The sequence below is a fragment of the Buteo buteo genome, chromosome 14 (assembly GCF_964188355.1).
Source record: "Buteo buteo chromosome 14, bButBut1.hap1.1, whole genome shotgun sequence".
NCBI classification, from domain to species: Eukaryota; Metazoa; Chordata; class Aves; order Accipitriformes; family Accipitridae; genus Buteo; species Buteo buteo.
The window spans coordinates 6,830,218-6,856,406 of NC_134184.1; the positions used below are offsets into that span (position 1 = coordinate 6,830,218).

General features: G+C 45.1%; 1 protein-coding gene and 1 non-coding gene across 2 annotated transcripts; both read left to right on the top strand.

Moving 5' to 3' along the window:
- The first annotated feature begins 1,331 nt into the window (after positions 1–1,331).
- TRNAF-GAA (transfer RNA phenylalanine (anticodon GAA)) lies at positions 1,332–1,404 on the top strand. The gene has a single exon. It is a non-coding gene; the product is annotated as a tRNA-Phe (tRNA).
- A 6,417-nt stretch (positions 1,405–7,821) lies between these two features.
- DCT (dopachrome tautomerase) lies at positions 7,822–25,584 on the top strand. Its single transcript, XM_075045822.1, has 8 exons — positions 7,822–8,218; positions 16,365–16,664; positions 18,135–18,235; positions 19,314–19,480; positions 21,121–21,300; positions 21,406–21,541; positions 22,975–23,176; positions 25,403–25,584. The coding sequence occupies exons 1-8, from the start codon at positions 7,822–7,824 to the stop codon at positions 25,582–25,584; spliced, it is 1,665 nt and encodes a 554-aa protein (XP_074901923.1).
- The last annotated feature ends 605 nt before the right edge of the window (positions 25,585–26,189 follow it).

A 26,189-nucleotide genomic window follows, 5' to 3' on the forward strand; every position in this document is an offset into this window, starting at 1 on the left:
AAAGATCACAAGATTGTTAGCTGCATCAGTAGGAGACATGCTCATTAAGTGAATACATTCATCATTTCTCATTGCCAGTGGCAATGGAAAATCATGAGAATATAAGATTTTGTATCAGTGTGTTGTTAGCACACCTCTTTAGTACAATGGTGTGGGTTTTTTTAAGCTCTCCCTAACTGCAATTCTTTGTTGAAGTGTTTGTTTTCAGTCACTAAACTGCTGCCCCAGTCCTCAGCATTTTGACTTCTGAAAATATGTCTTTCACTTCTGAAAATGTCAGCTCTTGAAGAACAGTGGTTGCTCACACAAGACTTTCCAAAAGTGGGACAACTTGGGGAAAAATGTACTCTGAAAGTAAGAGGAGACATGGGGGTGTATGTCACCAAATATTCACAGGGCTAGTTTGGGAAAGGGCTTCTGCTTCTTGCTGCTTCCACGCTTGAAAAAGGAGGGATCTGTTAAACTCCTGTATTACTGTGGAAGAGAGGGAGGTTGGTTTGGCTTTTTTTGACTAAGAGGAGGGAGAAGCAGCGGACGATCCCACAAAGCAGCGTTTTTCCCCACACAGCACGCAGGGAGCACGAATGAGGGATGCTCTCGCAGGTCGCTTTTTCCAGAGCCACGGGATGCGCAAATACACATAAGCTCGAGACGTGCGGGTCCGGCAGCAGTGCCACGAGTGCTAATGTGTGCATGTGGGTGCATCCTCTGCCTTCCACCTGCAGCCGCGGGAGTGTGATAACAGTTGCCTGTTGAAATAAATGCCTAACCGACAATGTGAGAATAAGGTATTTTTTTCTTATAACTGTGCTCAGTCAGGATTTGTGAGTTACGCAGACGTGTAGAGCTTCTCCTGTGGAACGTGCATCTCCGAGCAAGACCGTGGGAAAATGAGGATGGAGGTACTGTTTCTATTTATGTCTGTTTGTGGTACGTCAGCTCTGTACAGCATTTGTCAGACTTGAAAATAAAGTCCCTGAAAACTGAAGCAAAAATACTGCCACTTTAATGCTCCTGAATCTATATTCTAGTTTCTGTTACCCCCTAAATAATCCAGAAAGCTGCAGCCGAAATGCCTTTACCCTGGTACTAAATGCATGTAGGTTATGTATTGTGCATAAACGTGCACACGTAATTTCGTGTTATCGCTGCGTTTGTCTTTGCCTTAAGGTGCCATTTCATTTGCAAAGACCTGTCATCGATTCCCTTGCGGTATTCGTGCTAGCCGGAGTATAGGACGAGGAACAGCGGGGATTTTTAAACACTCGTACGCCAACACCGGCCGGAGGTGAAGGGCTGAGCACTATCGCTGCGATAGCGGCGACAGAGGAGCCGAAATAGCTCAGTTGGGAGAGCGTTAGACTGAAGATCTAAAGGTCCCTGGTTCGATCCCGGGTTTCGGCAGCTGCTTTCTTTTCCGTTTTTTATTTATTTTTTTTTTTCTGGCCGTGCTCGGGACGTGACGGGCGGCGGCTGCTGCCAGTCCCTGCCCGTCCCTGCCTGTTCCTGCCCTCGCGGGGCTGCTCTGTCGAGCCCACAGCGGCCGCGTCGCTCGTGACGCGTCGTTGGCGGGCGTTTGCGTCCCGTCACGCGTGTCGTTCGTGAGCTCCGCGCGTCGAGCCGGCGGCAGCGTGCTCAGGCAGGGCTTTCGGCCGCTGGGCCTGAAATGTCCTGTTGTCTTCCTCAGCTGGCTTACTTTTTTATTTATTTAAATGTATTTATTTATTTTTTTAAAAAGCAGCGGAGGCATTTCCAACAGTGAGATTCAGGGGAACGATGAACGCCGCCGTTTTACCTCTGCTAAAAGCGTGCACGTTGACCTTTGCCAGGCGATGGCATAGATGCACCGGTACCCGCTCTGCAAAGCCTCCTATACAAACAATCTATAGTAGCCCAGCAAAGCGGCAACCTTTGGCGTGCCCGAGTTTCATACGTGTGGCGTGCACGTGAAAAAAACCACGCAGAGGCGATTTGCGAAGCAGGTCGGGGGGGGGGGAATGAGCTGTCGAGCCGCCTCTTCCGTGGCACGAAGCACTAGAAGAGAGGATGAGGGGAGGACACGCTGCAAAGCAAGCCATGAAATGGCAGAAACGCCGAGCGGCTCGCGCCTACCCGACGCTGCGTGCGCCTGCCGTCCTCCCTGGCAACTGGAAACGCAGCATCTGGGAGGGTTTGCCTTCCAGTTTCCCTTTTTAGCTCTTCTAAGTTTAAGCCTTTTATTTAGGATGGAGGAACTGAAAGCGAAAAGCTTCATTCCCGGGCCCTTCTCTGCCCTCTGCCGCCTCCCGCTATAGGTGAAGGGAGGGATGCTGGAAGAGAAAGCGAAACTGCGCGGAGAGGAGCGGGGTGGCGTGGGAGGGTAGGACACGGAGGGACAGGGGCTCTCAGGAGGATGGGGACAGAGGCAGAGACAGAAGGATTAGGGATTGCTCCTGGCCAAAACCTGGAGCGGAGGTCAAAATTCCTGGACCTCACTATTCCTCTGCTGTCAACAGATAGCTGAAACGACTTCTGGTTCACAGAAGGCCTAAGGAATAGCTTCAAGGCCAGAAACTCTGGTAAAGACTAAGTGACATAAATTACCATTCATATATTTCCCCCAATCCTTTCTTTACTTTTAAGTTGGGATAAACCACTTGGATTTTTCCAAAGCATATTTTTAAGGAGGGCATCTGTTTTTGATTTGAAGACACAAAGAAGCAGAAAAGTCATTAGTTCTCTTGGTAGTTTGCCGCAACTGTTCCAAATATATTCCTTTAATTTGGATCTACCCTCTGTTAAATTCTTACTGTGCCTTGTCAGGTCCCTTAAAATGGCTCACTCACTTGTGGAGTGTCTGCTGTCTGGTGATGCGTAGTTTCACGCTGAAGTCTTTACCTCCACTGGGGCACCAACAGCTCTCTCTTCTACTGGCCATCTGGCATGTTCTAGGTTTCCTGAACCTCCTAGGAAGTTTCTATCTTTGAGATCTCTCTCTTCTGGGTGAATTACTCTTTAGACTCCATTGACTGTAACGATTAAGATGTGTGTTGGCTATAATGGGAACCTAAAGACATGTAGTTCCTAGATAAATGCATACATGGTAGGTGCATAATGAAGGTATCTTAGTCTTGAACTGACTTTCATCTTGCATGGTAGGTTTGCTTCACGCATTTTCCAGTGAGAAACCTTCATAAGTATTCAAGTAATACATTCATGGTGGCACTGTTGGAAAAACATGCCTTAGATCATGCTTCTTACTCTATGAAATCTGGAGCATATAAATTCAAACAGTTAAAATCAGCAGCCAAAATATTTATCTGTCACTTAAAATACAAGCAAAAAGGTGGATTTGATGTAAGCTTTGGGTAAAGATTAGCATGGTTTCATTTCTGTTCAAAACATTCTGATTATGGCCAGTTTCATATTGTCATGGTTTAACCCCAGCCAGCAACTAAGCACCACGCAGCTGCTCACTCACTCCTCATCCCTCCCAGTGGGATGGGGAGGACAACTGGGAAAAGAAGTAAAACTCGTGGGTTGAGATAAGAATGATTTAATAACTAAAGTAAAATAAAACGTAATACTGCTACTAATAAGATATAACAACAACAACAATGAAAAGGAATGTAACAAGAAAACCCCAAACAAACAAAGAAATAAACCCCAAGACAAGTGATGCACAATGCAATTGCTCGCCACTTGCCGACCGATGCCCAGTCAGTTCCTGAGCAGTGATCCCCCAGGTCAACTCCCCTCAGTTTATATACTGGGCATGACGTTCCATGGTATGGAATACCCCTTTGGCTAGTTCAGGTCAGCAGTCCTGGCCATGCTCCCTCCCAGCTTGTTGTACACCTGCTCGCTGGCAGAGCATGGGAAACTGAAAAATCCTTAAGTTAGGATGAGCGCTACTTAGCAACAACTAAAACATCAGTGTGTTCTCAACATTCTTCTCATACTAAATCCAAAACACACTGTACCAGCTACTAAGAAGAAAATTAACTCTACCCCAGCCAAAACCAGGACACGTCATGCATAAGTTATAGGTATGTTACATGATGTTTGGAGCAATGAAAAATGTATTACAGTATTATACTTTGAGTTTCTTGCTAAAGTTTCTTGCTAAGTCCTTTTTGTCCAGACTTGAATTTTTGCTCTACAGAATTAGAATCTGTTCTTTCTCAGGTGAGGTTTATGACAATGTAAATACACCCATGCTAATGTAGAGGTGGTTTGGCAGAACAAAGAATCAGAGGTGTGATACCTTCTTCAAAGAAAAGAGAAAGAAAAACATTCACAATGGCCAAAACATCCAGAAGTTCTCATCACTTTTGGGTGCTCAGCTTGAGATACCACGGATTCACTTGACTTGGTGAGTTTGCTTCTTATCATATGGTGTCTTTCTTTTCTATTTTTTTGTTTTATTTGAAAATTCTTTTGTCTGTGGAGCACTTACTTGGGTGTTGCTCCTCATGTCTCTCTTCTTTCCACTTTGGCCTTGATCTTTTACTTGTCTGCAGTTTTCCTTATAAAATTATCTTTCTTCTTGTTATCTCCAGAGTTATCCCCTGTCATTATGAATTATCATGTGGTTTATTCTTTCTATTGATATATTGATTTCCACATAAATTTATAGAGTGTTGTATTTTGGCCAAAATTCTTTCCAAAATTCCAAAGGCTAAATACTTTTCTGGCTTGATGCTAATCTGTGCTTGGGTACAGTAGAACGAGCCTGAGAAACAATACTGTCATTGAGGAAAAAAAATGTGAACCCACTGCATACTTACTGCTCAGGAATTCTGTATTATTTGGGTGAGTTGTGTTTAGTGATTTCTTTGCCTGTACCTTTGAGTATTCTTCTTCTTTACTCTCTCTCTTGCCAAAAAAATATGTGAATGTATTAATCCCCAAAATGCGCTGGCATCTGTACGGATATATTTCTTTGCCACCCTTCGATGACAGGCGGAGAAGTTTGCTATTGGGGATAAACCTGGGCATGAATCCAGACTACAAGGAAGCTGAAATACTGTTTTCCTGTACTTTCAGCCTAAAGCCTAAATATTTTAACTGATAAATTTAACACAGTTGCAGGTGTCGTAGCCTGACCCGGTAGCTCAGAAGTGCGGACAAGGCAGCACCATTTGGCTCACTGGGGCTTTGGCCACTGCTCACGTGCTCAGATTTGCTGCCCAAAGAGTCCTTCGATAGCTGCGGGCAGGCGGTTCTGGGCAGTAGTGCCAACACACAGCGCTACTCATTTTTCGAGAGGTAGTAAGACCCCGTAGTAAATAAAAAGTCATTCAGCATGCTATTTTGTAAACCAGTATAGCGCTGATATTGTGCAGCCCTAACAACGGCTCCTTTATTTAAGCGCAGCAGCCGCGGGGAATCCGCAGGAACTTCTCAACAGCGAGGCACTAAGGAACGGGCAGTGCCTGCTCGTTTCCCAACGACTAATCGAAAGACAACTGTCTTTTTGTAGTTTTGCTCGGCGTCTTCCTCAGGGCCTGTCGTGGGGCGGCGTGTGGCTGCCGATGCCCTGCAACGGGCAGCGACACGGTGATGCCGTGATGTGGGGTCTGTCTGTCCTTCTTCTGCCTGTCCAGGTGCTCCCCCCCCGGCCAGGGAGGGCACTCCTAAAATGTTGATGCATTACTGGGGACCAGAGGCTAGTGCTACATCTATACTAGTGCTGCGTGCTGCAGCATGCTCCCAGTTATGTAAAATTAGGTAGTTGCGATGGAGGGAAGTAATCATAATAAAAGCTACGTACACGTCACTCTTCTACCCACAGTTTTCCTTCCCCTGCTCACTAAGTCATCTCCACGTTATCATCTATCCGCTATTCCTTCTCTCCACACTCTAACTTCTCTGAAATGACAGATTTCTCCTTCCTCATGTACCACATTAGAAGCACTTTTCCTTGCCTTACCTTGCCTTAGGACCTCGCCTTTCTCTGTGCTTACTCTTTCTGTCTCATACAGGCTCTCAAATGGCAGTAGCTACCTTCCTCTGAACTGAGCCGGCTTTGATTATAATGGTTGCATAGACACGTTTTTTACGTGTAGACACCTCAGTTCAGGGGTTTAGTCAGCTAGCTGAATCCTGTCCATGTTTTTTGATGGTTTTTTTGGTGATGCTGATAAATGGGTATTCACTTTAATTGCTCTCAGATGGCATGTTGGTAACTTTGGTTCAAGACACTGTCTAACCTCGATTCAGGGGCTCATCTTTCCACACCAGAGAGCTGTGTTCAGGTGCTGAGCAGTATAGAGAGGTGCGTTGTTCCGAGTGTTTTTGAGTTAGTGCCTCCATTATATGAGCTTTTTCAGTATATTTTTCCAGCAACTAGTCTTACTTTCTGTCTTTTTCCTATGTTGTGTCGAGAGCAGCAGGCAAAAGCCAGTTCCAGGTAAACTGAATCCTAAGGGGGATGAGTTGAAACCCATTTCAGACTACGTGGTATTGCTAATTGGCTTTGTGCTTCCATAAATGAAGTAGAAACATATTTTAGTTTGTCTGGTGAATAATAAATTTTTAATATAAAGATTGGAGAACCTGAAAGTGCTGATGACAGCGTCTGCAGCGTGGATGAACTCCCTAACTGCATGATGGCAATAAGTTTGTCGTCTTGTGCCAGAATGGTGTGGTTGAACATCCATGGAAATATTGAATAGCACGGATACAACCACAGCTGTTTTCATTATACATACTTACAAAAATGGCTAAACAATAGAGGTGTGGAGGGGGGAGGTAGAGAAAGCTTTCAGTGAAGCAGAGGGAGTTGCCAGTTTTTATTCAGTATGGTGGAGCTGAACTAATAGCTATTGCTTCTGACTCCTCTCATGACTTACCACTACTTCATTTTGATTTATTCATTTTATTCCTCTAGCACATAGGAGTTGCATTGTGGGCAAGAACTGCTGCATACTAGGAGCTTTTTAAAGTATTTTTTGTCGATGTCCTGAACAAAACCACTTGTCTGCATGTCTGGTGTATGTATTGATCTTACGGACTGTCTCCTGCCAGGTGGGTAATAAATGCTCAGCCATGACAGTTCTGAAAGTCTAGCAGCCACACCAGCCCCAGAACAACCTCTGGTGTAATGGCGGGGAAAGGATTAGAGAGCAAACAAGGACCACTCACCCTTTAAAAACAATTAAATAATTTATTTTGCGTGCAAAAAGGCTATTAAGAGGGGAACCCTTTTCCACTTGCCACTCAGAAGTTTACAGTACAAGCACTGGAGTTCTGCAGTCAGCAGGTGGAGTCTCCATCCCCAGCTGTGGCTACCAGCTTTATTAATTTTCATTAATGATGCACCTATATCCTCTGCGCTTCCAGTTCATTTTCTGCTGCTTTAGTGGAAAGTATTATCTTGCAGTGAATGAACTGAGAGGAGAAGGGGTTTCCTTTTCTATTTATCATCTGTTTACAGGGTTTTGATGAAAGGAATAAACCTGTTTCTCCAGCCACCTCAGCTAAAACGAGACCATCAATTTCTCAAAGCTCATGAAAGGCCTGGAGAAATAAATCCAAGGCATTCGCCCCCCTGACAAGCTGCCAGAGCCCGCAGAACTTGCTCTCACGCCGGCGTCTTTTCTGCCCTTGATGTCATGTGCAAAACACGAGGATTTGTGCTGTGCTAATCCCTCTAATGAGGGCTTCTCCCAACCTCTATATAAACCCCGCTCAAGGCTGTGGCTGCTGGGCAGGCACCGCCGAGCCGAAGCTCCTGTCTTTTGAACCCCATTCCAGGCAACTAGCGACCGGGATTAAACAACCACCCATCACCAGCATCCTCGGCGGCGAGAGGGATCAATCCTGCTCGGCAGGGCCATGGAGCCGTGGCAAGGCCGGGTCGTCCCACGGCGCGGATCTCCCTGCTCGGCTCGCTGGGGTCCAGCGGAGAGGCAGAGCCGGCACGGGTCCGTAATGGGCACCCTGAGGTGGCTCTGCTGGGCTGGACTGGGCTACCTGAGCTGCTGCGGTCCCCCCGGGGCGCAGGCGCAGTTCCCTCGTGCCTGCATGACGGCCGATGCCCTTCGCTTGAAGCGCTGCTGCCCGGCCTTGGGGACGGAGCCGGGCGACGTCTGCGGGTCCCTGCAGGGCAGGGGACGGTGTCAGGGGGTGCGGGTGGACGCTCGGCCCTGGAGCGGCCCCTACACCCTTCGAAACGTGGATGACCGGGAACGGTGGCCCCTCAAGTTCTTCAACCAGAGCTGCCGGTGCGCAGGTGAGAGGGGTTGGGGATGGATGGGTCTGCTAGCCTTGCTCCAAAGGCCACGAACACCCTTGGTGGCGTAAGGCATCAAAAAGGCTTCAAATGTTATCGGTTTCCTAAAAATACCGCTACGTTCGTGACACTATCAGCACTTTTTCAGAGCAACGGAGTCGAAAAACTGTTTTCTCTCGTGCAGCCTTTTGGGTTTTCCTCTTTGGCCCTGGAGTTGTCCCCGTAGCCACCCATCGCCTTTCTCTGCAGGGTTTTGGACGTTTCAGTGCTGCGTTCAAACCTCTGCCACTGCTAATCACGGCGGCGTGAACCTGGATCAGTGTGCATTGCTCAGAGATTTATTCCTCTTGGAGCAGTACTTTGCAGCACGACGTACCCCTGTGCACTGAAAATGCGCGGATGTCTGGTCAAGGTGTTTCCCAGGGCCATTAACAAAGTCTACAACTCACTTTGATCCGAAGTGGGTCTGTACAACCACCAAAGAGGCCATCCCGTCCTTTTCCTCTCCATCTCCACCCGCTCCTTCCCACCCATGGCTTTACAAGGGTTTCCATGTTCACGTGCTGGAGGTGAAACAGGTCAGGGACGAGATGTGGTTGAAGGCTAACCTGGCCAAAAGGATCAGGTTTTAATAAGACCGGTTCATTACTGCTGGCGGGAGGGAGGGAGTAGGAAGGTGAGGTCAGGGCAGGATAAAGCCACAGGACCCTTTTTCAGGAGCAGCCCTTGTTGAAGGAGGGTTAAAATGAGCAGGAACGGCAGCCTCAGCCCAGCCTGCTTTGCAGGGCTGGCAGGAGATGGTACCCGCGGTCAGGCAAAAGGCACGTCTCAAGCACTGAAGTCCCTTACTAGGCAGATTTCAAATGCAGCCTGGGATTTCTCGTTGGAAACAAAGTTGTTTGGATTTTCTAGCATGGGAAGAATAGCCTGCTTTCCTTCAACCTGGTTTTTAGAACTAGCTGAGCTGTTTTCTCTAAAATATACCTTGGCTCTCACTGTCAAAAGAACCCAGATCAATCTGAGAAGGAAGCACTGCAGAAAATTGCAGCCAACGAAGTTAAGTTTTGTGACACTGTTATCAGCTAAAAGCAGAGAGGTAATGGCAGATGACTTAAGTGGATGCATGGCGCTACTGAAGCTCCTCAAAATAATAACAACAGACTTTAGAGTATACATTGGTTTTTATTTTTTTTCTTTGAATAGCTTTCAAATGCTTGTGTGGAAGTACTTTTCCAGACACTTTACAAAAAAAGTTGGATGTAGTTTTGTTTTCATTTTAAAAGTTCTTACGTACTTCCAAAACTAAAGTCAGGTATCACATCCAGGCACAGACACCGAGTCAGAAGAGTACTGAAGCACACAGGCATACAGCAATATGTACACAGCCTAAGTAATTAGGGCATCAAAACCTGGGAGTAAATTGAAAAGTAGTGTAGACTGACATGGTCTGCATAGGCAGACGTTCATTTGCTTCTCCAAGTAGATGTTAGCACCAGTATTTGATATTTGCAGGGCTGGGTCCCAAGTTACGTGACCAGAATGTCGTGTCCTTTCATTCAGCCTTTCTTCTGCTGAGCTGTCTGCTCTCATTGGCTCTTTAAATCTGGTTTCTCTCGCTGCATTTTTATTTCACTTGTATTCCTCCTTCTCCTTGCAGTCTTTATTATCTAAATATACCAGTGATAAAACATTAAGGTGGAAGGCATCCTTAAAGGTGATTTTCAGAAAGGGTTCCTGGGCTCTACTCTGCTTGATGCTGCATGCAAACATATTTGTAGGAGAACGCTAAGAAGTTCACAACTGTGTAGGATTTGAATTAGATCTGATGCTTTTATAATGCCAGCAATCATGTGCCTGTGTCTATTAGTATTTTATTGTATTTTTTTAAATTCTGTTTTATACACTGGTTGGCTGTCTGCACACCACGGTTCTAACTGGTGTGACGTGTGGTCTTTATTAGGCGTCTAGGGTTATGGTACCTGTGGTAGGTAATATAAATTAAATATGCTCGTTCAACGGGACATGGAACAGTGTAAATCTCTACTATTAAGGCATCTTATTTTATAAATGAATGTTTTATGTGCAGACTGCCTATTTGAAATGGTTCCTGGCTTATACTAACTCCAACCCACACCAAGTCTCTTTCTAGCATTTTAACAATATAAATGGTCATGTTCCAGTGCTGTCTTGGTACTGTTTAATTTATATTTTAGACATGGTGTAAACAATAAGCTATAGGAACTCCAATTGCCATGTAGCTGATTATATTTGGTTAGACAGTGCCATTTAAACATGTCACATAGCTGATGGCTGTACGGTCGGAAACTTGGAGGAGCTGTGAGAAACAGGGGCCAGGATTTTCCAAAGGGGGCATTCTGGAGTTCTCACAATAAATTAATCCAATTGAGCTTTCTGCTAAAAACTTAGCAACTAAGGATAAAAGGAACTCTGAAAATTTGGTCATTTGTTGTAGCTGCTCACTGAGGAAAAATGTGTTACAATCATATTCATCCAGGTCTGGGTGCTGAATATTTTGGGGTGGGGGGGAAGGGGGAGAAGAAAATCCCAAACAGAAACAAATATTGATGATTGGTTATTCTGGGGTTGGATTATTTTTATATTTTTTCTCTAATTAATATAGATTTTCTAAAGAAAGTTTAAAAAAATCACATTTATTTTCCATTTCTAGGCTTTAGCAGATAATATGCATTAGTCTGTCTTTAATTGGGGACAAATAGAATAAGATGACTACAACAGAAATATCCAGCTTTACTTCCCACTTTTTGTACAACGAGCCGTGGTCAAAAAGACAATTTTAAGTCTGTTGTCACGATGCTGCTTGTTGCACGTTTCACTCAATATGTTGGTGGCAACAAAAATACCATCTCTAGAAAAAAGATGTGGTTATGGCATGAATGTAGCTGGGAGGTAGCAAAGAGTTCTTAGTTCCTGTCTAGTTTCAGTTTTGCATCATTGTATGTGTGCTACAATTGGTTTGGGTGCACCTAATATTAATTCAATTTGTATAAATTCTTAAACTGAAATGACCTGATGACAGGTTCCTGACAGCGTGCAGTACTGTGTGAAGGGGAATATGGTAACTTGTTTTCCAATAAGGTGTATGTGTTGAATTAGGCAAAATGTTGGATGCAGTAGTCTAACCCTGAAAATTGACACTTGTAGCTAATTACACAACAAAGCAGTATTTCGGTGGCATAGTTAAATTTAGTTTAGAAGAATACTGTTTTAGAAGACTTATGAGCTAAATGCTATTTTGAGTTCTATAAGATAAAATTGTGCTAATGGGATACAGATCTAGTATCACATTTTAAAAACTCAGTACAGAAGATTATTGTGAAAAAACCCACTGCAGTCAGTCATGTGGTTGCTAGTACAGATTTTGACAGTGATTAAACAATGATGTAGTTTGAGTTCACTGAGGAGTTAAACATAATTATCATTCTTTTTTTTTCCCTGCCACTTTCTAAGGTTGACATGTGGGCATGTACTGAACATTACTCTATTTTTTGTTTCCATAGAAGTTTCCTGAGAAAAAAAATATTTAAATAATCTTTTCACATTCTTGTGCAATATATAATCAAGCTGGGGACAGAAGGCTTAAATTCTGTTGTTTAGCTGTAAGCAAATTGCTCGTTAAGCCATGTAGCTGATATGATGGCCCTCCCATTAGGTAAAAATGAGCTTTTGAAGTAGTTATAAAATACACTTCACGTACTTATTGTAGGGCAATGTGGCTGTGGGATACTAAATTATAACACTACCTTGATGACCCTGTTAAATCCTGTGCTAGGTACAGATCTTCCTCATCCTACAGCCTAACAGTATGTCCGCATGAAGAGCTAGAAGAGATGGAAGAGCTGACCATTTGTCTCACATGCTAGCAATCCTGATCCTGCCCTTGGGATACTGCAGTATGCTGGTGTTTCAAATCTAATGTTACTCCTGTTTTAATGCAGTGGCTGAAGAAGTTTGAAAAGGAGTCCTTTCTCCCCATCTGATAAATGATATGTATTAAGCTGGTCCCTATGGAAGGAAGAGGCACGGCAGCTGCTCAGATTTCATCTTGGCATAATAAAACAAGGCGGAAGATTGTGAGGGTTGGATCGGTTCCTTTTCACTGAAGAAAAGACACTGAGTTGATGGAGTTACTAATTTGTGTTATGCTCAGTGTCTGAGGGCCAAGCATGTGCTATTGACTGCTCAGAGGCAGGAAAATCCCTGTCTGTGAGCTCAGGCAATCACTGGGATTGAGAAGCAGCTACAGTGGTACGCAATAACTGGTGTTAGCATACACCAGTGATGTGTATTATTAACATATACTGTGTGTCATATCGTAAGAAGTGTCTTTTCCTCAGCGTCATGCCCATGAACTGACCCACTGGGAGAAGTAGCATGGCCATGGTGCCTACAGAAACAGCCAGATTCACCCGTCTTGACTGGGAAAGAGCACCATTAATGAAGGTGAGATTAGGCACAGAAGAAGACAGCTCCGAGGCATGTGATCCCATCTCCACAGAAAAGGGTTAGTGGGGAAGACACCTCAGATGATTTTTTTTTTTTTTGCCCAGCGGCAGTACAGCGGTCATTCCTGAAAGCAGTAGAACAAGCAAGGAGCATCTGGACCCCATTCGTGACCTGATCTGCCTGTGTGCCAGAATGACCTCCCACACTACATTCTCTAGGAACCACGAGAGGTGAGAGTAATCTCCGTGGTCCCTGGCACAGCCTCAGAGACGGAGTACACTGAGTTGCTAGGTGTTAGTCACTGAAGGGGAAAAAAAAGCCAAGGCATGAATCCTTGCACGTTCCTGTGGTCAAAAGGATCTTGAAAGGGTCCCAGTGTCTTACTGAAAATCCCTACTGTGTGCTATATCCTGGTAATATGAGATTACTTTTCCTGCTCTCCTAGAGCTGTACCGTTGAAGTCCACCATCACCAGCGTAGCAGGCACTGAAGTTAAGTTGTAAGAGGCTGGGACATACATTTCACAGTGCTATCCTGTGGGAAGTCCACAAGGCAGTAGATGAACTTTCTAAAAACAGCAATGCATCATTTCCAGACCAGTGGCCTGGTAGAGTGCTTTAGAAACAGATGCTGAAAAAGAGGTTTGGGTGGTTCATAAAACACCTGGGTCTGAGTACTGCAGCCGTTCCTGTTTGCGATGTGGGAGATCCCACAGACCTCCATCAGCTTCTCGCCGTTTCAGCTGCCGCATAACGACAGCCCTGTGATGCATGGAGTCTATCGGAAGAAAACGACAAAAAGCAACTTTTGATTTCATCAAGTGTTGTTGTGTGTACTTCTGACAAGAACATTGCCAAATAGACCTGAGGACGTTACAAAAATGTCCAACACAATCAGCAGAAATGCTGCAGTGTGAAATACCACTTTCCCTGGAGATCGGCTCTTCTTGCTTGCCAGTCTCTTCTTCACCGCAGTCCTCTTTCTCACTCAGTAAAAGCTCATGTCCCACTGAAAAGTGTCTGGTGAAGCAGTGGAAAGAATGGACCCCTTGGATTACTTCATAGATTAGGTAGTTAAGGGAGTAAATCCTGCAGAGCACCAACTGGGTATAATTAGGACCTGCCCAAGGGAAACAGGTGAGGAGTCATTGGTCCACCTGGCTCAGATGCCATACAGGTGGAGAAAAGCTTTTTTCCCCACAAAGATGACTCATCATTTCAAGCTTTTGCAAATTTCTTTTCATAGCCTGAGGAGGCACGTGGAGTATATCTAAAATATGGATATTGTCCAATAAAATGATCTCGGGCATCAAGAGCTCCGTAGATTCAAAAGGTCCTTGCTGAGAGAGGAATGGGCACCATCAGAGCCTCAACGAGTGACTGGGGGAGTCTTGTTCTTGTACCGAGACCAGACAGGATAAACCTGGTCCTGCACTAACATTGGGTCTGTTAGTGCTATATTTCAATGTGATGCTTATCCAACGCTGTGAGTAGACGGGTCATTTGAGTTACTGGAAGCGTGACCACCAATCTCAAAAAAGTTTGTTGACAGATCTTTTTGTGGTTAATTCCTGCTTTGCTCCCCCTTCTCTTAAAAAGGATTGAAGTGTACCTTTGGGCGTGAGGGGAAAACAGCTGCTTTTCAGACGTTCACGGTCCCTGTACTGAAACTTGTGCAATATACATGGCCTAATTAGGCACTGTCGCAAGATATTCCTGACATTTGCCGTTTGGTCAGTACAGTACTGGAGTATGTGACGGGCCCTAATAGCTAGGCTGAGTTGTCAAGAATGAGCAAGTATACGGATAGCGGAGTACACCAAATTCACAACAGCAATTGTGCTCTTCTGCTGGAACTCTTGGGATGTAGTGATAAAATCAACTTTCCGTGTTGCTTCCCCCCCATCTTAGTCTCTGCCCTCATCATAATAGCATATCCACGCAATCTTTTTTCTTTCATAAAACTATAAACTGCTTGCTTTTTCCGGCATATGTCTTCATCCCCCAAACCAATGCAGATCCCTGGCTTTGGGTGCTTTCTGTCCTAGCTGGAACGTGGCAGCTGAGCCCAGCTGCTCCTACCCGCGTCAGGACAAAAGGTAAGCCATACACCTGGAAACTCTCTTCATAGTATGCCTTTGGGCTGTGCGCGATCCAAAACCTAGCTGAAGTCTTCACCCTTGTGGTTCCCTAACCTTAGCACTGATCCTAAGCTTCGTGATAGCACGTAAACCTGTAGATCTCAGAGTGTCCAAAGTAACTGTAAGCTACCCAAACCTACAGTTAAAAGTCCTTATGTCCTCTTGGTAGGTCTCACAGGAGTCTGTCACAAATGTTTAGAGCTCAGCAGCCCTTATCCTAGAGCTAGCCATAAGCTCCACAGCCTTCTTGGTAACAGCCCTTGTAACCTTGGGGTCCTCTGAAATTGGTAATAAGCCCTGTAGCCCCTGACAATCTGAAATTTTACTTTAGTGCTAACTGTTATTCTGCTCGTAGACTTAACCCTACAGCCTAGGGATGTCTGCCCATCCAGGGACACTTCATAAGCCACTTCCCCATCTCCGTATTAGCCCGAAGCCTGTCCTGGGTCCAGCAGCACCTATATGTGCGGGGAGCAGTGAGATTTTGCGGCGTTTTGGAAGACGATTGGCATGGTGGTTGCGGAGTGAGTGTGGGCGTGGGGTTAGGGACTCCGAGTGCAGATTTTGGAGAACGGAGTGGCGACCCCAGAGGAGCCCTGGCTGCCCCTCTGCCCCCTCCTTCCCCCGGCGGCGATGCCCGCTGTCCTACCCCACCGCTACGCCCGCAGCCTGCCTGCGCGTGGGCAGGAGGCAGATGTCTGTCCGCCGCGGGGACGGGCGGTTGTTCCCTTTTTCCCCTGGCAAAGGCAAAGCGAGCTGCAGCGGGGCCTCTCTGCTGCTGCTGGCGCTCTGCCGCGGTGGGCGAGAGGCCATGCTTAAAACAAGCTCTGCTTTCCTCGGCTCTTCCACCACGTTAGAGGGTCTGAGTAGTAGCCTGGAGCGGACCCGATACTTGCTTTAGGAGCGATGCCAGGGGGGAGCGACGGTCCTGCAGTGTTTCGCAGGCTCTTATTGCAGCACCATTTAATAATGCTTAAAGCGTGACCTGCAGCACCCCCGGTGCTTGTCCTGGATTGTGTTGGGTCTCAGATACGCTGGTAACAGACGTTAGTTTTTCTGAAGTTTTGTCCTTAAGAGAACTCTTTTGTTTGGGGATTTTATTCTGTGCTTAAGGATCCACGTGAACCGACCCTTTTTCGGGCTTGATCCTGGAAGTCTGGGAGTACTTGAGAGCCAAACGAGCAAAGCACTTCATCAGCGCTCAGCCCTCCGTTTGCTGAGACTACTCACATGGCTGAGGGCTTCGCAGAGCTCTGAGCACCTCGGGGTGTCAAACCCATTACCCAAAGCTTCACCTCCCCAACTGGCTGAGTGTGATTCTTGGCCCTGCCGTGGCTCTGGGAAGTGAGCCATCCTTCTGGCTGGGCGACTGGCAAAGCTGCCAGTCTGCTCAGCTGCTGTCCTTTCCAGGAACTGATGTCTCTGGGGAAAAAAAGAGCGCTAATTCTTAATTTTTCTGCGTTTCGCTGTTAGTTTTCCCTGATTCATAATGTCATGACGGCACTTTTCCTCTCGATTCAGGAAACTTTGCTGGCTATAACTGTGGTGACTGCAAGTTTGGCTGGACCGGCCCCGAGTGCAACGTGAGGAAGCCAGCGGTTGTCAGGAAGGATGTCCACTCCCTGACGGCAGAGGAGAGGGAGCAGTTCTTTGATGCTCTGGACCGTGCAAAGACAACCGTTCACCCAGACTATGTAATTGCAACTCAGCACTGGATAAGTCTGCTTGGTCCCACCGGAGAGGAACCGCAAATTGCCAACTGTAGTATTTATAACTACTTTGTATGGCTTCATTACTACTCGGTCAGAGACACGCTTTTAGGTTAGTGCTTTTCTTATCCAATGGGCTCTGCAGGTAAAGGAAAAGGTGAAAAGTATCATTGCTGAACAAAGGTAAGTATGCTTCACACAGCTGTGCTACTTCATCGAGCAGCGAATCCCAGTAGGAGCAGATCTGTGGAGTGAACCAGTTGGTGGTGAGAAGCTGGTGGCCATCTGCAGCCGAGGGAGGTGTAATTCAGACCTGCCGCGGTCTGGTCCCCCCACCCCGCGGTGGCTGGAGCACACCAACCGCACTCCTGGTGCATCTTCCCTCTGACAGGGAGGCAGTTCTCAGGCTCCACCGCTGGATGAACTGAATCGTGGTCAGGCAGTGATTGACTTCAAAAAGATGTTCCCGGTCCACAGGACGAGGTAGATGCAGCAGCAGTGGGAAAGGGGCTGTGCAGTGCTGAAGGCAGAGTCCATGCAGAGGCATTGGGGACCAGAGTGCTGCTGCTTTCTGTGGCTTTCAGCAAGTCACCAAGTATGGGGTTTGCCTGACTAACCGCAGCCAGCTTTTAAAACCAAACCACGTTAGGAGCTTGGGTTTCTAACCCCATGCTTTCTCCCATATCCAGATTCTTAGTCCTCATTGCTCTTCTAGACAGAAGTACCTATGCCAGCCCCATTTTGCAAAGCCCAGCTCTTGGAGGAGAAGGCACCAGTATGGCTTTTCTTCCTGGCAGTCCTACGCGCAAGCTGAACAGCCCGTATCTACCTCCTTGCTACCCTGCAGGGGGTTTTCTTCAGTGTCCCCTTCTGACACTGTTCCATTTTGCAGGGCTGAAGGAAGCAGTCTCTGGCTAAGCAAGACCAAAGGTCCTTCAGGGGACAGGACGGTCACGTGGAAAGGGAAAGAGGCAACATCTAGTGCTGCTTTAGTGATAAATAAATTCGTGTGTGGGTTTAAGCTTGCTGCAGCGATAAACAAATCCCTATGTGGTTTGAAGCCTCTAGTCTTTGAGTGTCTTAGTTCTCATGTGAAATAGTGAGAGATATAATACAATACAAGAAATAACAAGCAAAATTTGAAGAAAATTGGCAAAGGACATTGAATTACTGTTGGCAGGTTATGGAAAACGCTGAGGTTCTCTTGATAGGTAGGTACATGGTGTAAGTCCTGCGGCTGAGCAGGAGAATGAGATAATGTGCTGCATATGAGCAAGGAGCTAAGATTTTAGACAATAAAACTGCTTCTTAAAACCAAAATCCACTAAAGTGAGAAGAAATGTTCACAACATCCAACTTTTGGGGGAATGTGAAGTTTTGAGAAGCACTGAAGCGAATATCCGCAGAGGAGTTTGTTTCCCTTGTCCCATGTAAGTGTTGTACCTTCTGAGGTGTGTGCTCTTTCCAAAGGTGCAGAGCTGCAGGTTTTTGTTTAACTCCACTCCAGGCAATAGAAGAAGGTGCTGTCTTTCTCTCGAGCCTCATCTGGTGCCTAAGTTCTTCTTTTATCTTCCCTTTGTAGGACCTGGCCGCCCCTTCACAGGTATCGATTTCTCCCATCAAGGACCTGCCTTTGTTACTTGGCATAGGTACCATTTGCTGTTGCTGGAGAGAGACCTGCAGGTTAGCTGAACAGCCTTTCCCTTTCCTCATGCAGCTTCTCTCTTTTGCTACGTGACTTTGTCGAGCCAGCCAAGGGGAAGCTATTTCCTAGGATAGAGTCTTAGCCAAACTCCCAGGAGTGTTTGCTCACTGATCTTTTTTTGTTTAAAGTGAAATTAGTGCTTTCAAGATACTGAGGACTGAACAGTTTCTCACTGTGAACAATAATGTGAAGGTTATCATGGAGAATTTTTTCTTCATCTCCACAACAGAGGACAGAAGACGTGAATTAACAGTATTTATTAGTAAAATCAAAGCAACACCTACACATAAAACTTGGTAACAGACATTGTCTGCTGACATTGAAGATACTTTCCTAACGAAAGCAACTCAAAATATTACCTCCTTTAAATATGCCATGTTATACATTTAATACATACATATATTTAGCAATACATCTTTTAAAGAAATATATGTTAACATGCCCAACAGTCAGTTGCCAAAGCATTGACTCATTTCCATTTGTATTACTTCTACATTGGCAGTGTTACTGTATTTTAACCTTGCAGATCTCTAATGAAAATGGTTGGTATCAAAATAGCTGCAGGATCTTGCTTGCGTGAAATCGTATCTAACAAGCAAGCACAAGCAAATGCACTGTATTGCTCTATTAATACAAGTTCAGATTCTTCCCCAGGGCCAGCCTTTCTGGAGTGAAAGCAAACCACATGCACAATTTTACCCATTACCCACTTACATCACTCAGAAAGCCTCTTAGTTGCTTAAGGCTCAATTCATCTCTGCTCCCGCTCTCCTGCCTGGTCTCCGAGTTGGTAGAAAGCCTAACATGGCCAAAAGAAGCGCAGGCCAACAGTGGAGAAACTAGGGACAGTGTCTTTGCTTGGACTGACTTGATGCCCCAATCTTGTGCAAGGGGTTGGAGCAGCCCTCTGAAATGCATGTAGTTGAAATGCAGAATGAAAAGCAGAATATCCAGTGAAATATCCAGTGAATACCCAGTGAAACACCTCGCAGGAGTCCCTTTCTTCCTCTTTCCTTTGAAGGTGATCCCCTGCTAACGCATTTCTCTCCATTGCAGCGACTGATAGGCAACGACTCCTTTGCGCTGCCCTACTGGAACTTCGCCACGGGTAGAAACGAGTGCGATGTTTGCACGGACCAGCTCTTCGGAGCATCGCGGCCGGATGACCCGGGGCTGATCAGCCTGAGCTCCAGGTTCTCCCGGTGGCAAATAGTTTGTAACAGGTAAAAGAATATCTAGGGCAAGCTTGCATACTCACCAAACCTTGCTTTCATTCAGTATTGGCAGCGCGGGCTGCTCTCAGTGTGAGTGAGCGGCAGGAAAAGAGCCAAGATGTCTTTTTTAAAACTGGGAATCATGGTCAGTTTGTGTGTAGATGGTGCTGTGTAAACTTCCCCCCCGGTATCATGGAAGTATATTTTTAAAAGATGATTCTTTTGGTTCAGGATTTTAGTCAATTCAGCCAATTTGAGGCTGCCAAAAGTTTGAAGAGTTTGCACATTGGCAAGTATCTTCTTAAAGAAGAAATGTCTGCGTGTCGGTTGTCTGTAACAAACACCCAACTGATTTTGGCAGCAGAAAAAGAAAACTGTTTTGGCATTTAGGAAGCTAGAGATAGGCTGAAAAATCTGTTCCCTTGTATTGGGTGAGACCTTAACCCTGATGTATTTAGTGCAGTTTGGGGATTGACTTTGAAGTGGCTGAGATTTCACATGGAAAACAACGCAGAGACAGCCAGCAGCTTGCTGCCAGCTCTCTGTAGGCATATATTGATTTGGGTGAGAGCATGGCTTTGACAAGGCATCCACATGCAGGATTGGGGTGCTACGACGTAAGATGCTGCCGGTCACAATACCCATATAACATTCCTCTGTCAGCTCCGGGGCAGCGTGCAGTCAGTCAGACGGAGGTACCGAGAGCTCAGGGCTATTCAAAAGACTCTCTTTCTCTGGGGACCTAAAGAGCTACTTGAAATTCTAGCTTTAGGCACCAGTTGGCTTTAAATCTTGCCCCTACTTTTTCTCTAAGATAAACAGGGCTTTGTTTTTTCTTGAAAACTAAAGTGACTAAACTTTTGCCTTGCCAAGGTTGAACAGAGAAGGGCTGTTGTTTTCTTCAGCAGTTTCTGAAAATGCCGATTCATTTTGTACGGAATAGCACAGAATTTTTTTCACGAGTGTTGCACTGTTTTTCTCCTCCTCCTTCCCTCTTTCTCTCCCTGATACAAGGACGTGCTCCCCATTAGCTAGTGAGCAACCCCTGCAACAGCAGGATGTCCTCCAGGCCCCAAAAAAGAGGATGTGATGCATTGCAGTTGCTTTGCTTCTAAAGGGGCTGAGGGATGGAAAGTGAAATCCCGTTTTCTGTCATTCCTTGCATTTGCTCAGCCCACCCCACAGTGGGACTTTCCCCGGGGGCTTTTTTCCTCTTTGTCAAGAGTTAAAAAAGTAGTCCTTACTCAGGACTGAAAGTTTGTCAATTCAAGATTCAAAAGACTGTTTTAGATTGTCTGGCAAAACCTGTTCTTCCAAAGCCCTCGGGAGGGAAGAAGGTGCGAAGGGAGTTGTGCCTGCCTTTTCTAAAGCATCCTCTCTCTGTGGACAACGAACCTGGTAGCTCTTGGTCCAAATGACTGATGGTCCACAGAGGACGCAGAGCCACAGAAAGCCACGGCACAGTGGCAGTCCTGCAATAAATTCAGCTCCCAGCCCACAGGAGGTGAACCGAGATGCCCCGGGAGGTGTCAGTCCCTAACCCCTTCTCTCTCGCATGTATAGCCGAGGCCTCTTTGATGCCCTGGGAGAAAAAGCCAACAAGTCATCACCTTCTTCTGACTTGCGCCTCTTTTCTATTCCACGCTCAGCTTGGATGACTACAACCGCCTGGTCACGCTGTGCAACGGGAGTGACGAAGGGCCGCTGCGGCGGAGACCACCTGGGACCTCCGGCGAGCAGCTGCCCACCGCCGAGGACGTCAGGAGGTGCCTTTCCCTGCGGGAGTTCGACAGCCCCCCTTTTTTCCGCAATTCCAGTTTCAGTTTCAGGTTTGTCCTTCCGCTTCTCCAGAGCTGGCTGGGTCGTGGGTTTTCTTTACGTGCGCGTTTGTCAGCGAAATATGGTTACTTGATGCTGCTTTCACCCGTCCGCAGGAATGCGCTGGAGGGCTTTGATAAACCAGGTGGAGCCCTTAATTCGCCGATGCTGAGCCTTCATAATTTGGCTCACTCTTTCCTGAATGGGACCAGCGTTCTCCCTCACGCAGCTGCCAACGATCCCATCTTTGTGGTATGTCTTTTTTCCCCAGCGTGAGTGGCAGTGGCGGTGGCTCAAAGGCAGCTATCTCGCCAGAGGTTTGCAGAACAGAAGTAAAGTGAATTCCCTGAAAATAAGTCCTTTAAATAGAAAAGGAGAAATCGTTTCTCTTTTCTTGAACCCTGCCACGCCTGCATAATGATCAAATAAAGAGGGAAGAAATCTTAAGGTGATTTGTAAAATAGAAAATAAGTTTCTAGGGAGAAGAGCTGCTATTCCAAGTTATGGTGCCCTGAATCCTTTCATTACGTGCTGTCTAAATTTAATGGCTTATACCAGACAATTTTACAGGAACAAGATAAACTGAAAGTGGGGCTAGTTATTTTAGAGCAGTAGACTGAGTAGTTTGTTTCTTTGTTTCAGAATTCACAGGCTAAAAGAAAGCACATTGAATTTCAGGGTCATTTGGCAAATAGAAATAATGGGATTTCACTGGTGCATTGGTACGGTGTTGCACTGCAATGAGCAGCACAAACAGCAATGTGCAAATAAAAAGCCGATGGTTGACTCTGCTTACACATCTTTCTCTCCTAATAAATTCATGCCAATTTCTTTTCCTCTTTGTTAGATTAAACCACAGTGACTATATAGAGAAATTCTAATACAATTAATTTCTTTCTTACCTTTATTGTAATTTGCAATCTTTTGTTGGAGAAATTAGTCCGAATACTTATGTAGTGATTCTCCAGCATTTTTCCTTAATAATCCTTGAATTCCTACATGAATTTCTTTCTTGCACAATGAAATCTTCATTTCACTGTGCTATTCACTGTGTAATTTGATATGCAAGATTATTTTCTATAGGATATTTTCTAAGTTTTTTCCAGGTTTGTAACTAAAAAACTTGAGTACATCAGAAATTAATTTGAATTGCCACAGACATTCATAATAGTTGTTTGAAACAACTTTCCCATATTAGTGCTTTATAGACATAGAAACCCACCAGGTAAGACCCGATCAAATTCATGGGTACCTGGAGCTGTGGAGCTGTCCACTCTAAAATGAGCATGAAGGAATCAAATTTCCCCCAATTTTCCCTACCTGTTGAGGGATGAGAAAGATTAAAATATGTTTGAAAGGTACATTCACCTAAATGAGCTCAGTGGGCCCTCACCTGGGAGGACATACCTGCCCATTCAATGTCAGCTGATATGAAACTGTCTGGAGAAAGAGCTTATTATGAACAAGCAGCAACAAGGACATATACAGCAAAATGTCCCATGCAGGAGATCAGTTTACTCCATTCTCACAAGCTTTCCTGGTTTCCCATTCTGTAAATCCCACCTAAATTAGATTACCCTCCTCTCTCTTTCAAAATCTTCTGCCACCTTAAGAGAGAGTGTTTTAAATGCTGTTGAGTTCTGAAAGAGTTTAGTAAATGTGTGTGCCCATGCCTGGATCTGCAGGTTCTTCACTCCTTTACCGATGCCATCTTTGACGAGTGGATGAAGCGGTTTAACCCCGCTGACAACGCCTGGCCGGAGGAGCTGGCGCCCATCGGTCACAACAGGCTGTATAACATGGTCCCTTTTTTCCCTCCCGTGACCAACGAGGAGCTCTTCCAAACCGCGGAGCAGCTCGGCTACACTTACGCCATTGACCTGCCAGGTACGTCTCAGAGGTGTCGAGGCTGTTCCAGGCCAAGCGATGAGACAGCTCACATCTTCAGTGATGCAGGCATATGGAAAATAAGGCAATTTCACAAAACGCACGGCTCTATTCCCCCGCTCGCTAGCAGTCACATATTGTAGCACACTCAGGTAGTTACAACTCACCAGGTAAGCTGTGGTAACTACAAGTCTGCACATACTTTGCTCTGCTGCAAAACGCATCAACTTGAACTGCTCCGGTGTCGACAACGGTGCTCCTTTGGGCTTGAGGAGTCTTTGATTTTGGCTCCTGTTCCCAGCACTGTATATGCCTGTTACAGGATCCTGTAGACTGTCACAGGTCAGGCACTCTGCCAGCGAGCTCGTCTGGCTAACGCCGGTCATTAGAAAATACTTGTTTTGCACAGGGCCCTGAATAATACTGCACTGTGAATCTCCTTAAAGATGAACTCCATTAATCTTTGGATATGCTGGAGAGATGTACCTGGGTGTTTTGTGTTACAAAACTCCAATTTTCAAAATTTTCCATGTCCATAGGTGTGATGTGCCTTAGGATTTGTCTATTAGTTTGAAATTACCTTTGACACAAATAAGAGAAAGACAAAAACCAAGAAATCAAAGTATTTATGCACAAAATCCAAAATTTGCAACATGAATTACGAACATTTGTAAAAGGCACAAGTGTAAGAAATGCATGAAAACCATGCTTCAGCTGCTTTACCAAAGATTAAATCTGAGCAGTTTCTTTTTCCACCTCAGTATTCCTTTGAGAGGCAGTAGGTTCTTATCTAACCTATGTGGCCAGGAATTTCTTCTAAATGCTTACCATATATCTGTGGTTTTAATCTGTGGAGGCTGTTGAAAGGTCTATAGACTGTGAAAGATTGAAACTCTTGTCCTCAGGCTGCATTCACGCAGGGGAGCCCTGACTTGTGGAGGCATGCTAGCTGCTTCTGCAGTGCTTTTCTCAGGGGTGTCCCCAGAATTTTCCCTGAAAATGTAAACTTCCCCTTTTATGGAGCTTTAAGTTTTCCTCCCTCTGGACCACTGTCCTCACTCCTGCTTTGGAAATGCTGCTGCCCCTTTGGGCATGAGGTACCCAGAGAGGAATAAAGGCAGCTTGTGATTCTGCTGCTTCTCAACTCCCCCTAAATAAATTGTTATCACACTGTGAAGCAGGGTATCTATCCCTGTCTGTGTGGTCAGTGTTCAGAGAATAAAGTTTTTACATTAAAACCCTTCTCTTTTATCTAAATATGTAACTTGCTAATTCTACTTCATGGAACCACATTAGAAATCAACATAGGTAATACATTGCTGGGTCTTACTTGAGAGATGGTGAAGTGGTAAACAATTCATTTGGTGATCTTACTGAATTTGGGCACGATTGCCCTCAACTCGCTTGTTGACATAGACTGCAGATTGGGGCACACAACTTTTGGTTGCTTTTATAGTCAGTGTGACATCTGGAGCCATATGGATTTAAGCCCATGTGTCCAAGTACCTTCTAAATACCTTAAATCCTTTTGAGAGTTTTTGGTGACTGTTTAGTCAAACGTAATTATTGCCATCTTGGTATATGTAGCATTTTTCAGAACAGGACAAGAGGCAGTTGTTGCTTCTGAAAGCATAAATGAAAACACAAAGTTATTTTAGCCAAGAGGAGCAGGGTTATTATAAGACTGGGCAATATTATCTTAGAAGACAGTGGTTCCCCAGAAGTGGTTCAAAATCAGAGGATGCGATCTGGAGCCAGTCAGCAGAACCACACTAAGTAGTGTTTTCAGTTAAAAGTTTGACAATAGGCTGCTTTGTGGTCTATAGGAAAATTTAAGGGTTTTCAGTTGACCAAAATAACTTGGAAACAGCTATGCTGAAATGTCATTATCGAAAAAATTGCATAAAGCATTCATAATTTTGGCCAAATTAGATAAGAGAATGGTCTTTTTGTCTTGTTGCTGTTAATCTTTCCCATTCTCAACACTTTCATTTGTATGAAAGGTTGAAGTTTGAATTCAGCTGTAGACTCCTCTGGCAGGAAACATCTCTGGCTCTGGTATGTGTGTTGGTTACATGGTACATTACCACCTTCCCCTGTGGCCATTGGGTCTCTAAGCCACACAAGTAATCATAATTACCAGACTGTGGGATATTTTCTTTCTTCCATGTGATTTGAGAAATGAAATTGTGGGCTGTCCTCACTTCAGACATTTCATGTTTCCAGGTTCACTTGAAGAAACCCAAGCTTGGGCTGTCATGGTTGGATCCACAATTGGAGGAGCGCTTATAGCTCTGGCCACGCTCGTTCTTCTGCTTGTACTTTTCCAGCACCAGAGGCAGAGAAGAGGTTTTGAACCACTGATGAATGTGAGCTTCAGCCCCAAAAAGTACATGGAAGAAACCTAATGCCCTCGCTTTGTTTCTTTGCTTATCCTTGTAGGAAGTGGCCTTGATTGCCTTACCGAGATCTTAGCTGAGAATTTCTCACACAATCCTTCGGCAGCTGACTACATTGTTCTCATTCAGGTTTTCCCGTTATTTTGTGAATTGTAATATATAAAGTCTCTGGGTACACATGTGCAAGACCCAAGACAGGCCAGGCTATTCTCTTTACTAAACATTATCTGGAGTGTGTGACACTTGCAAGTCATCCTCTATAGATATAGATCAAGACAGGTAAAAATCTAAATAGAAGAAAACCAACCTGAATAACCAAGATAATTTTTCACCTCAATGTGTTTTTTATTTCATTTAGCAGCTCAGAGATGTGCTGAAAGTTACTAACTCTACATATATATTAGAATAACATAATACTTTACAGCTATCAATAAATATTCTGAATAATGTAGTCTTTTTTTAAGGTTCAAAATGTATCCTGCTGTTTGACAAAATACTATAGGAACTTCCTTGTTACAGTTTATTTCAGAAGCGTGATCAATTCCATATGTTATTTCTAATCAAGCTGATGTTAGCAGTAGGTAAACCTCCAAACTCAAATTCTCCTGAAATTT

Coding starts and splice junctions, on each gene's coding strand:
- DCT (XM_075045822.1), top strand. CDS start 7,822: ATGGAGCCGTGGCAAGGCCGGGTCGTCCCACGGCGCGGATCTCCCTGC. Junction 8,219..16,364: donor CCAGAGCTGCCGGTGCGCAG/GTGAGAGGGGTT, acceptor CTCTCGATTCAG/GAAACTTTGCTGGCTATAAC. Junction 18,236..19,313: donor TGCTGGAGAGAGACCTGCAG/GTTAGCTGAACA, acceptor TCTCCATTGCAG/CGACTGATAGGCAACGACTC.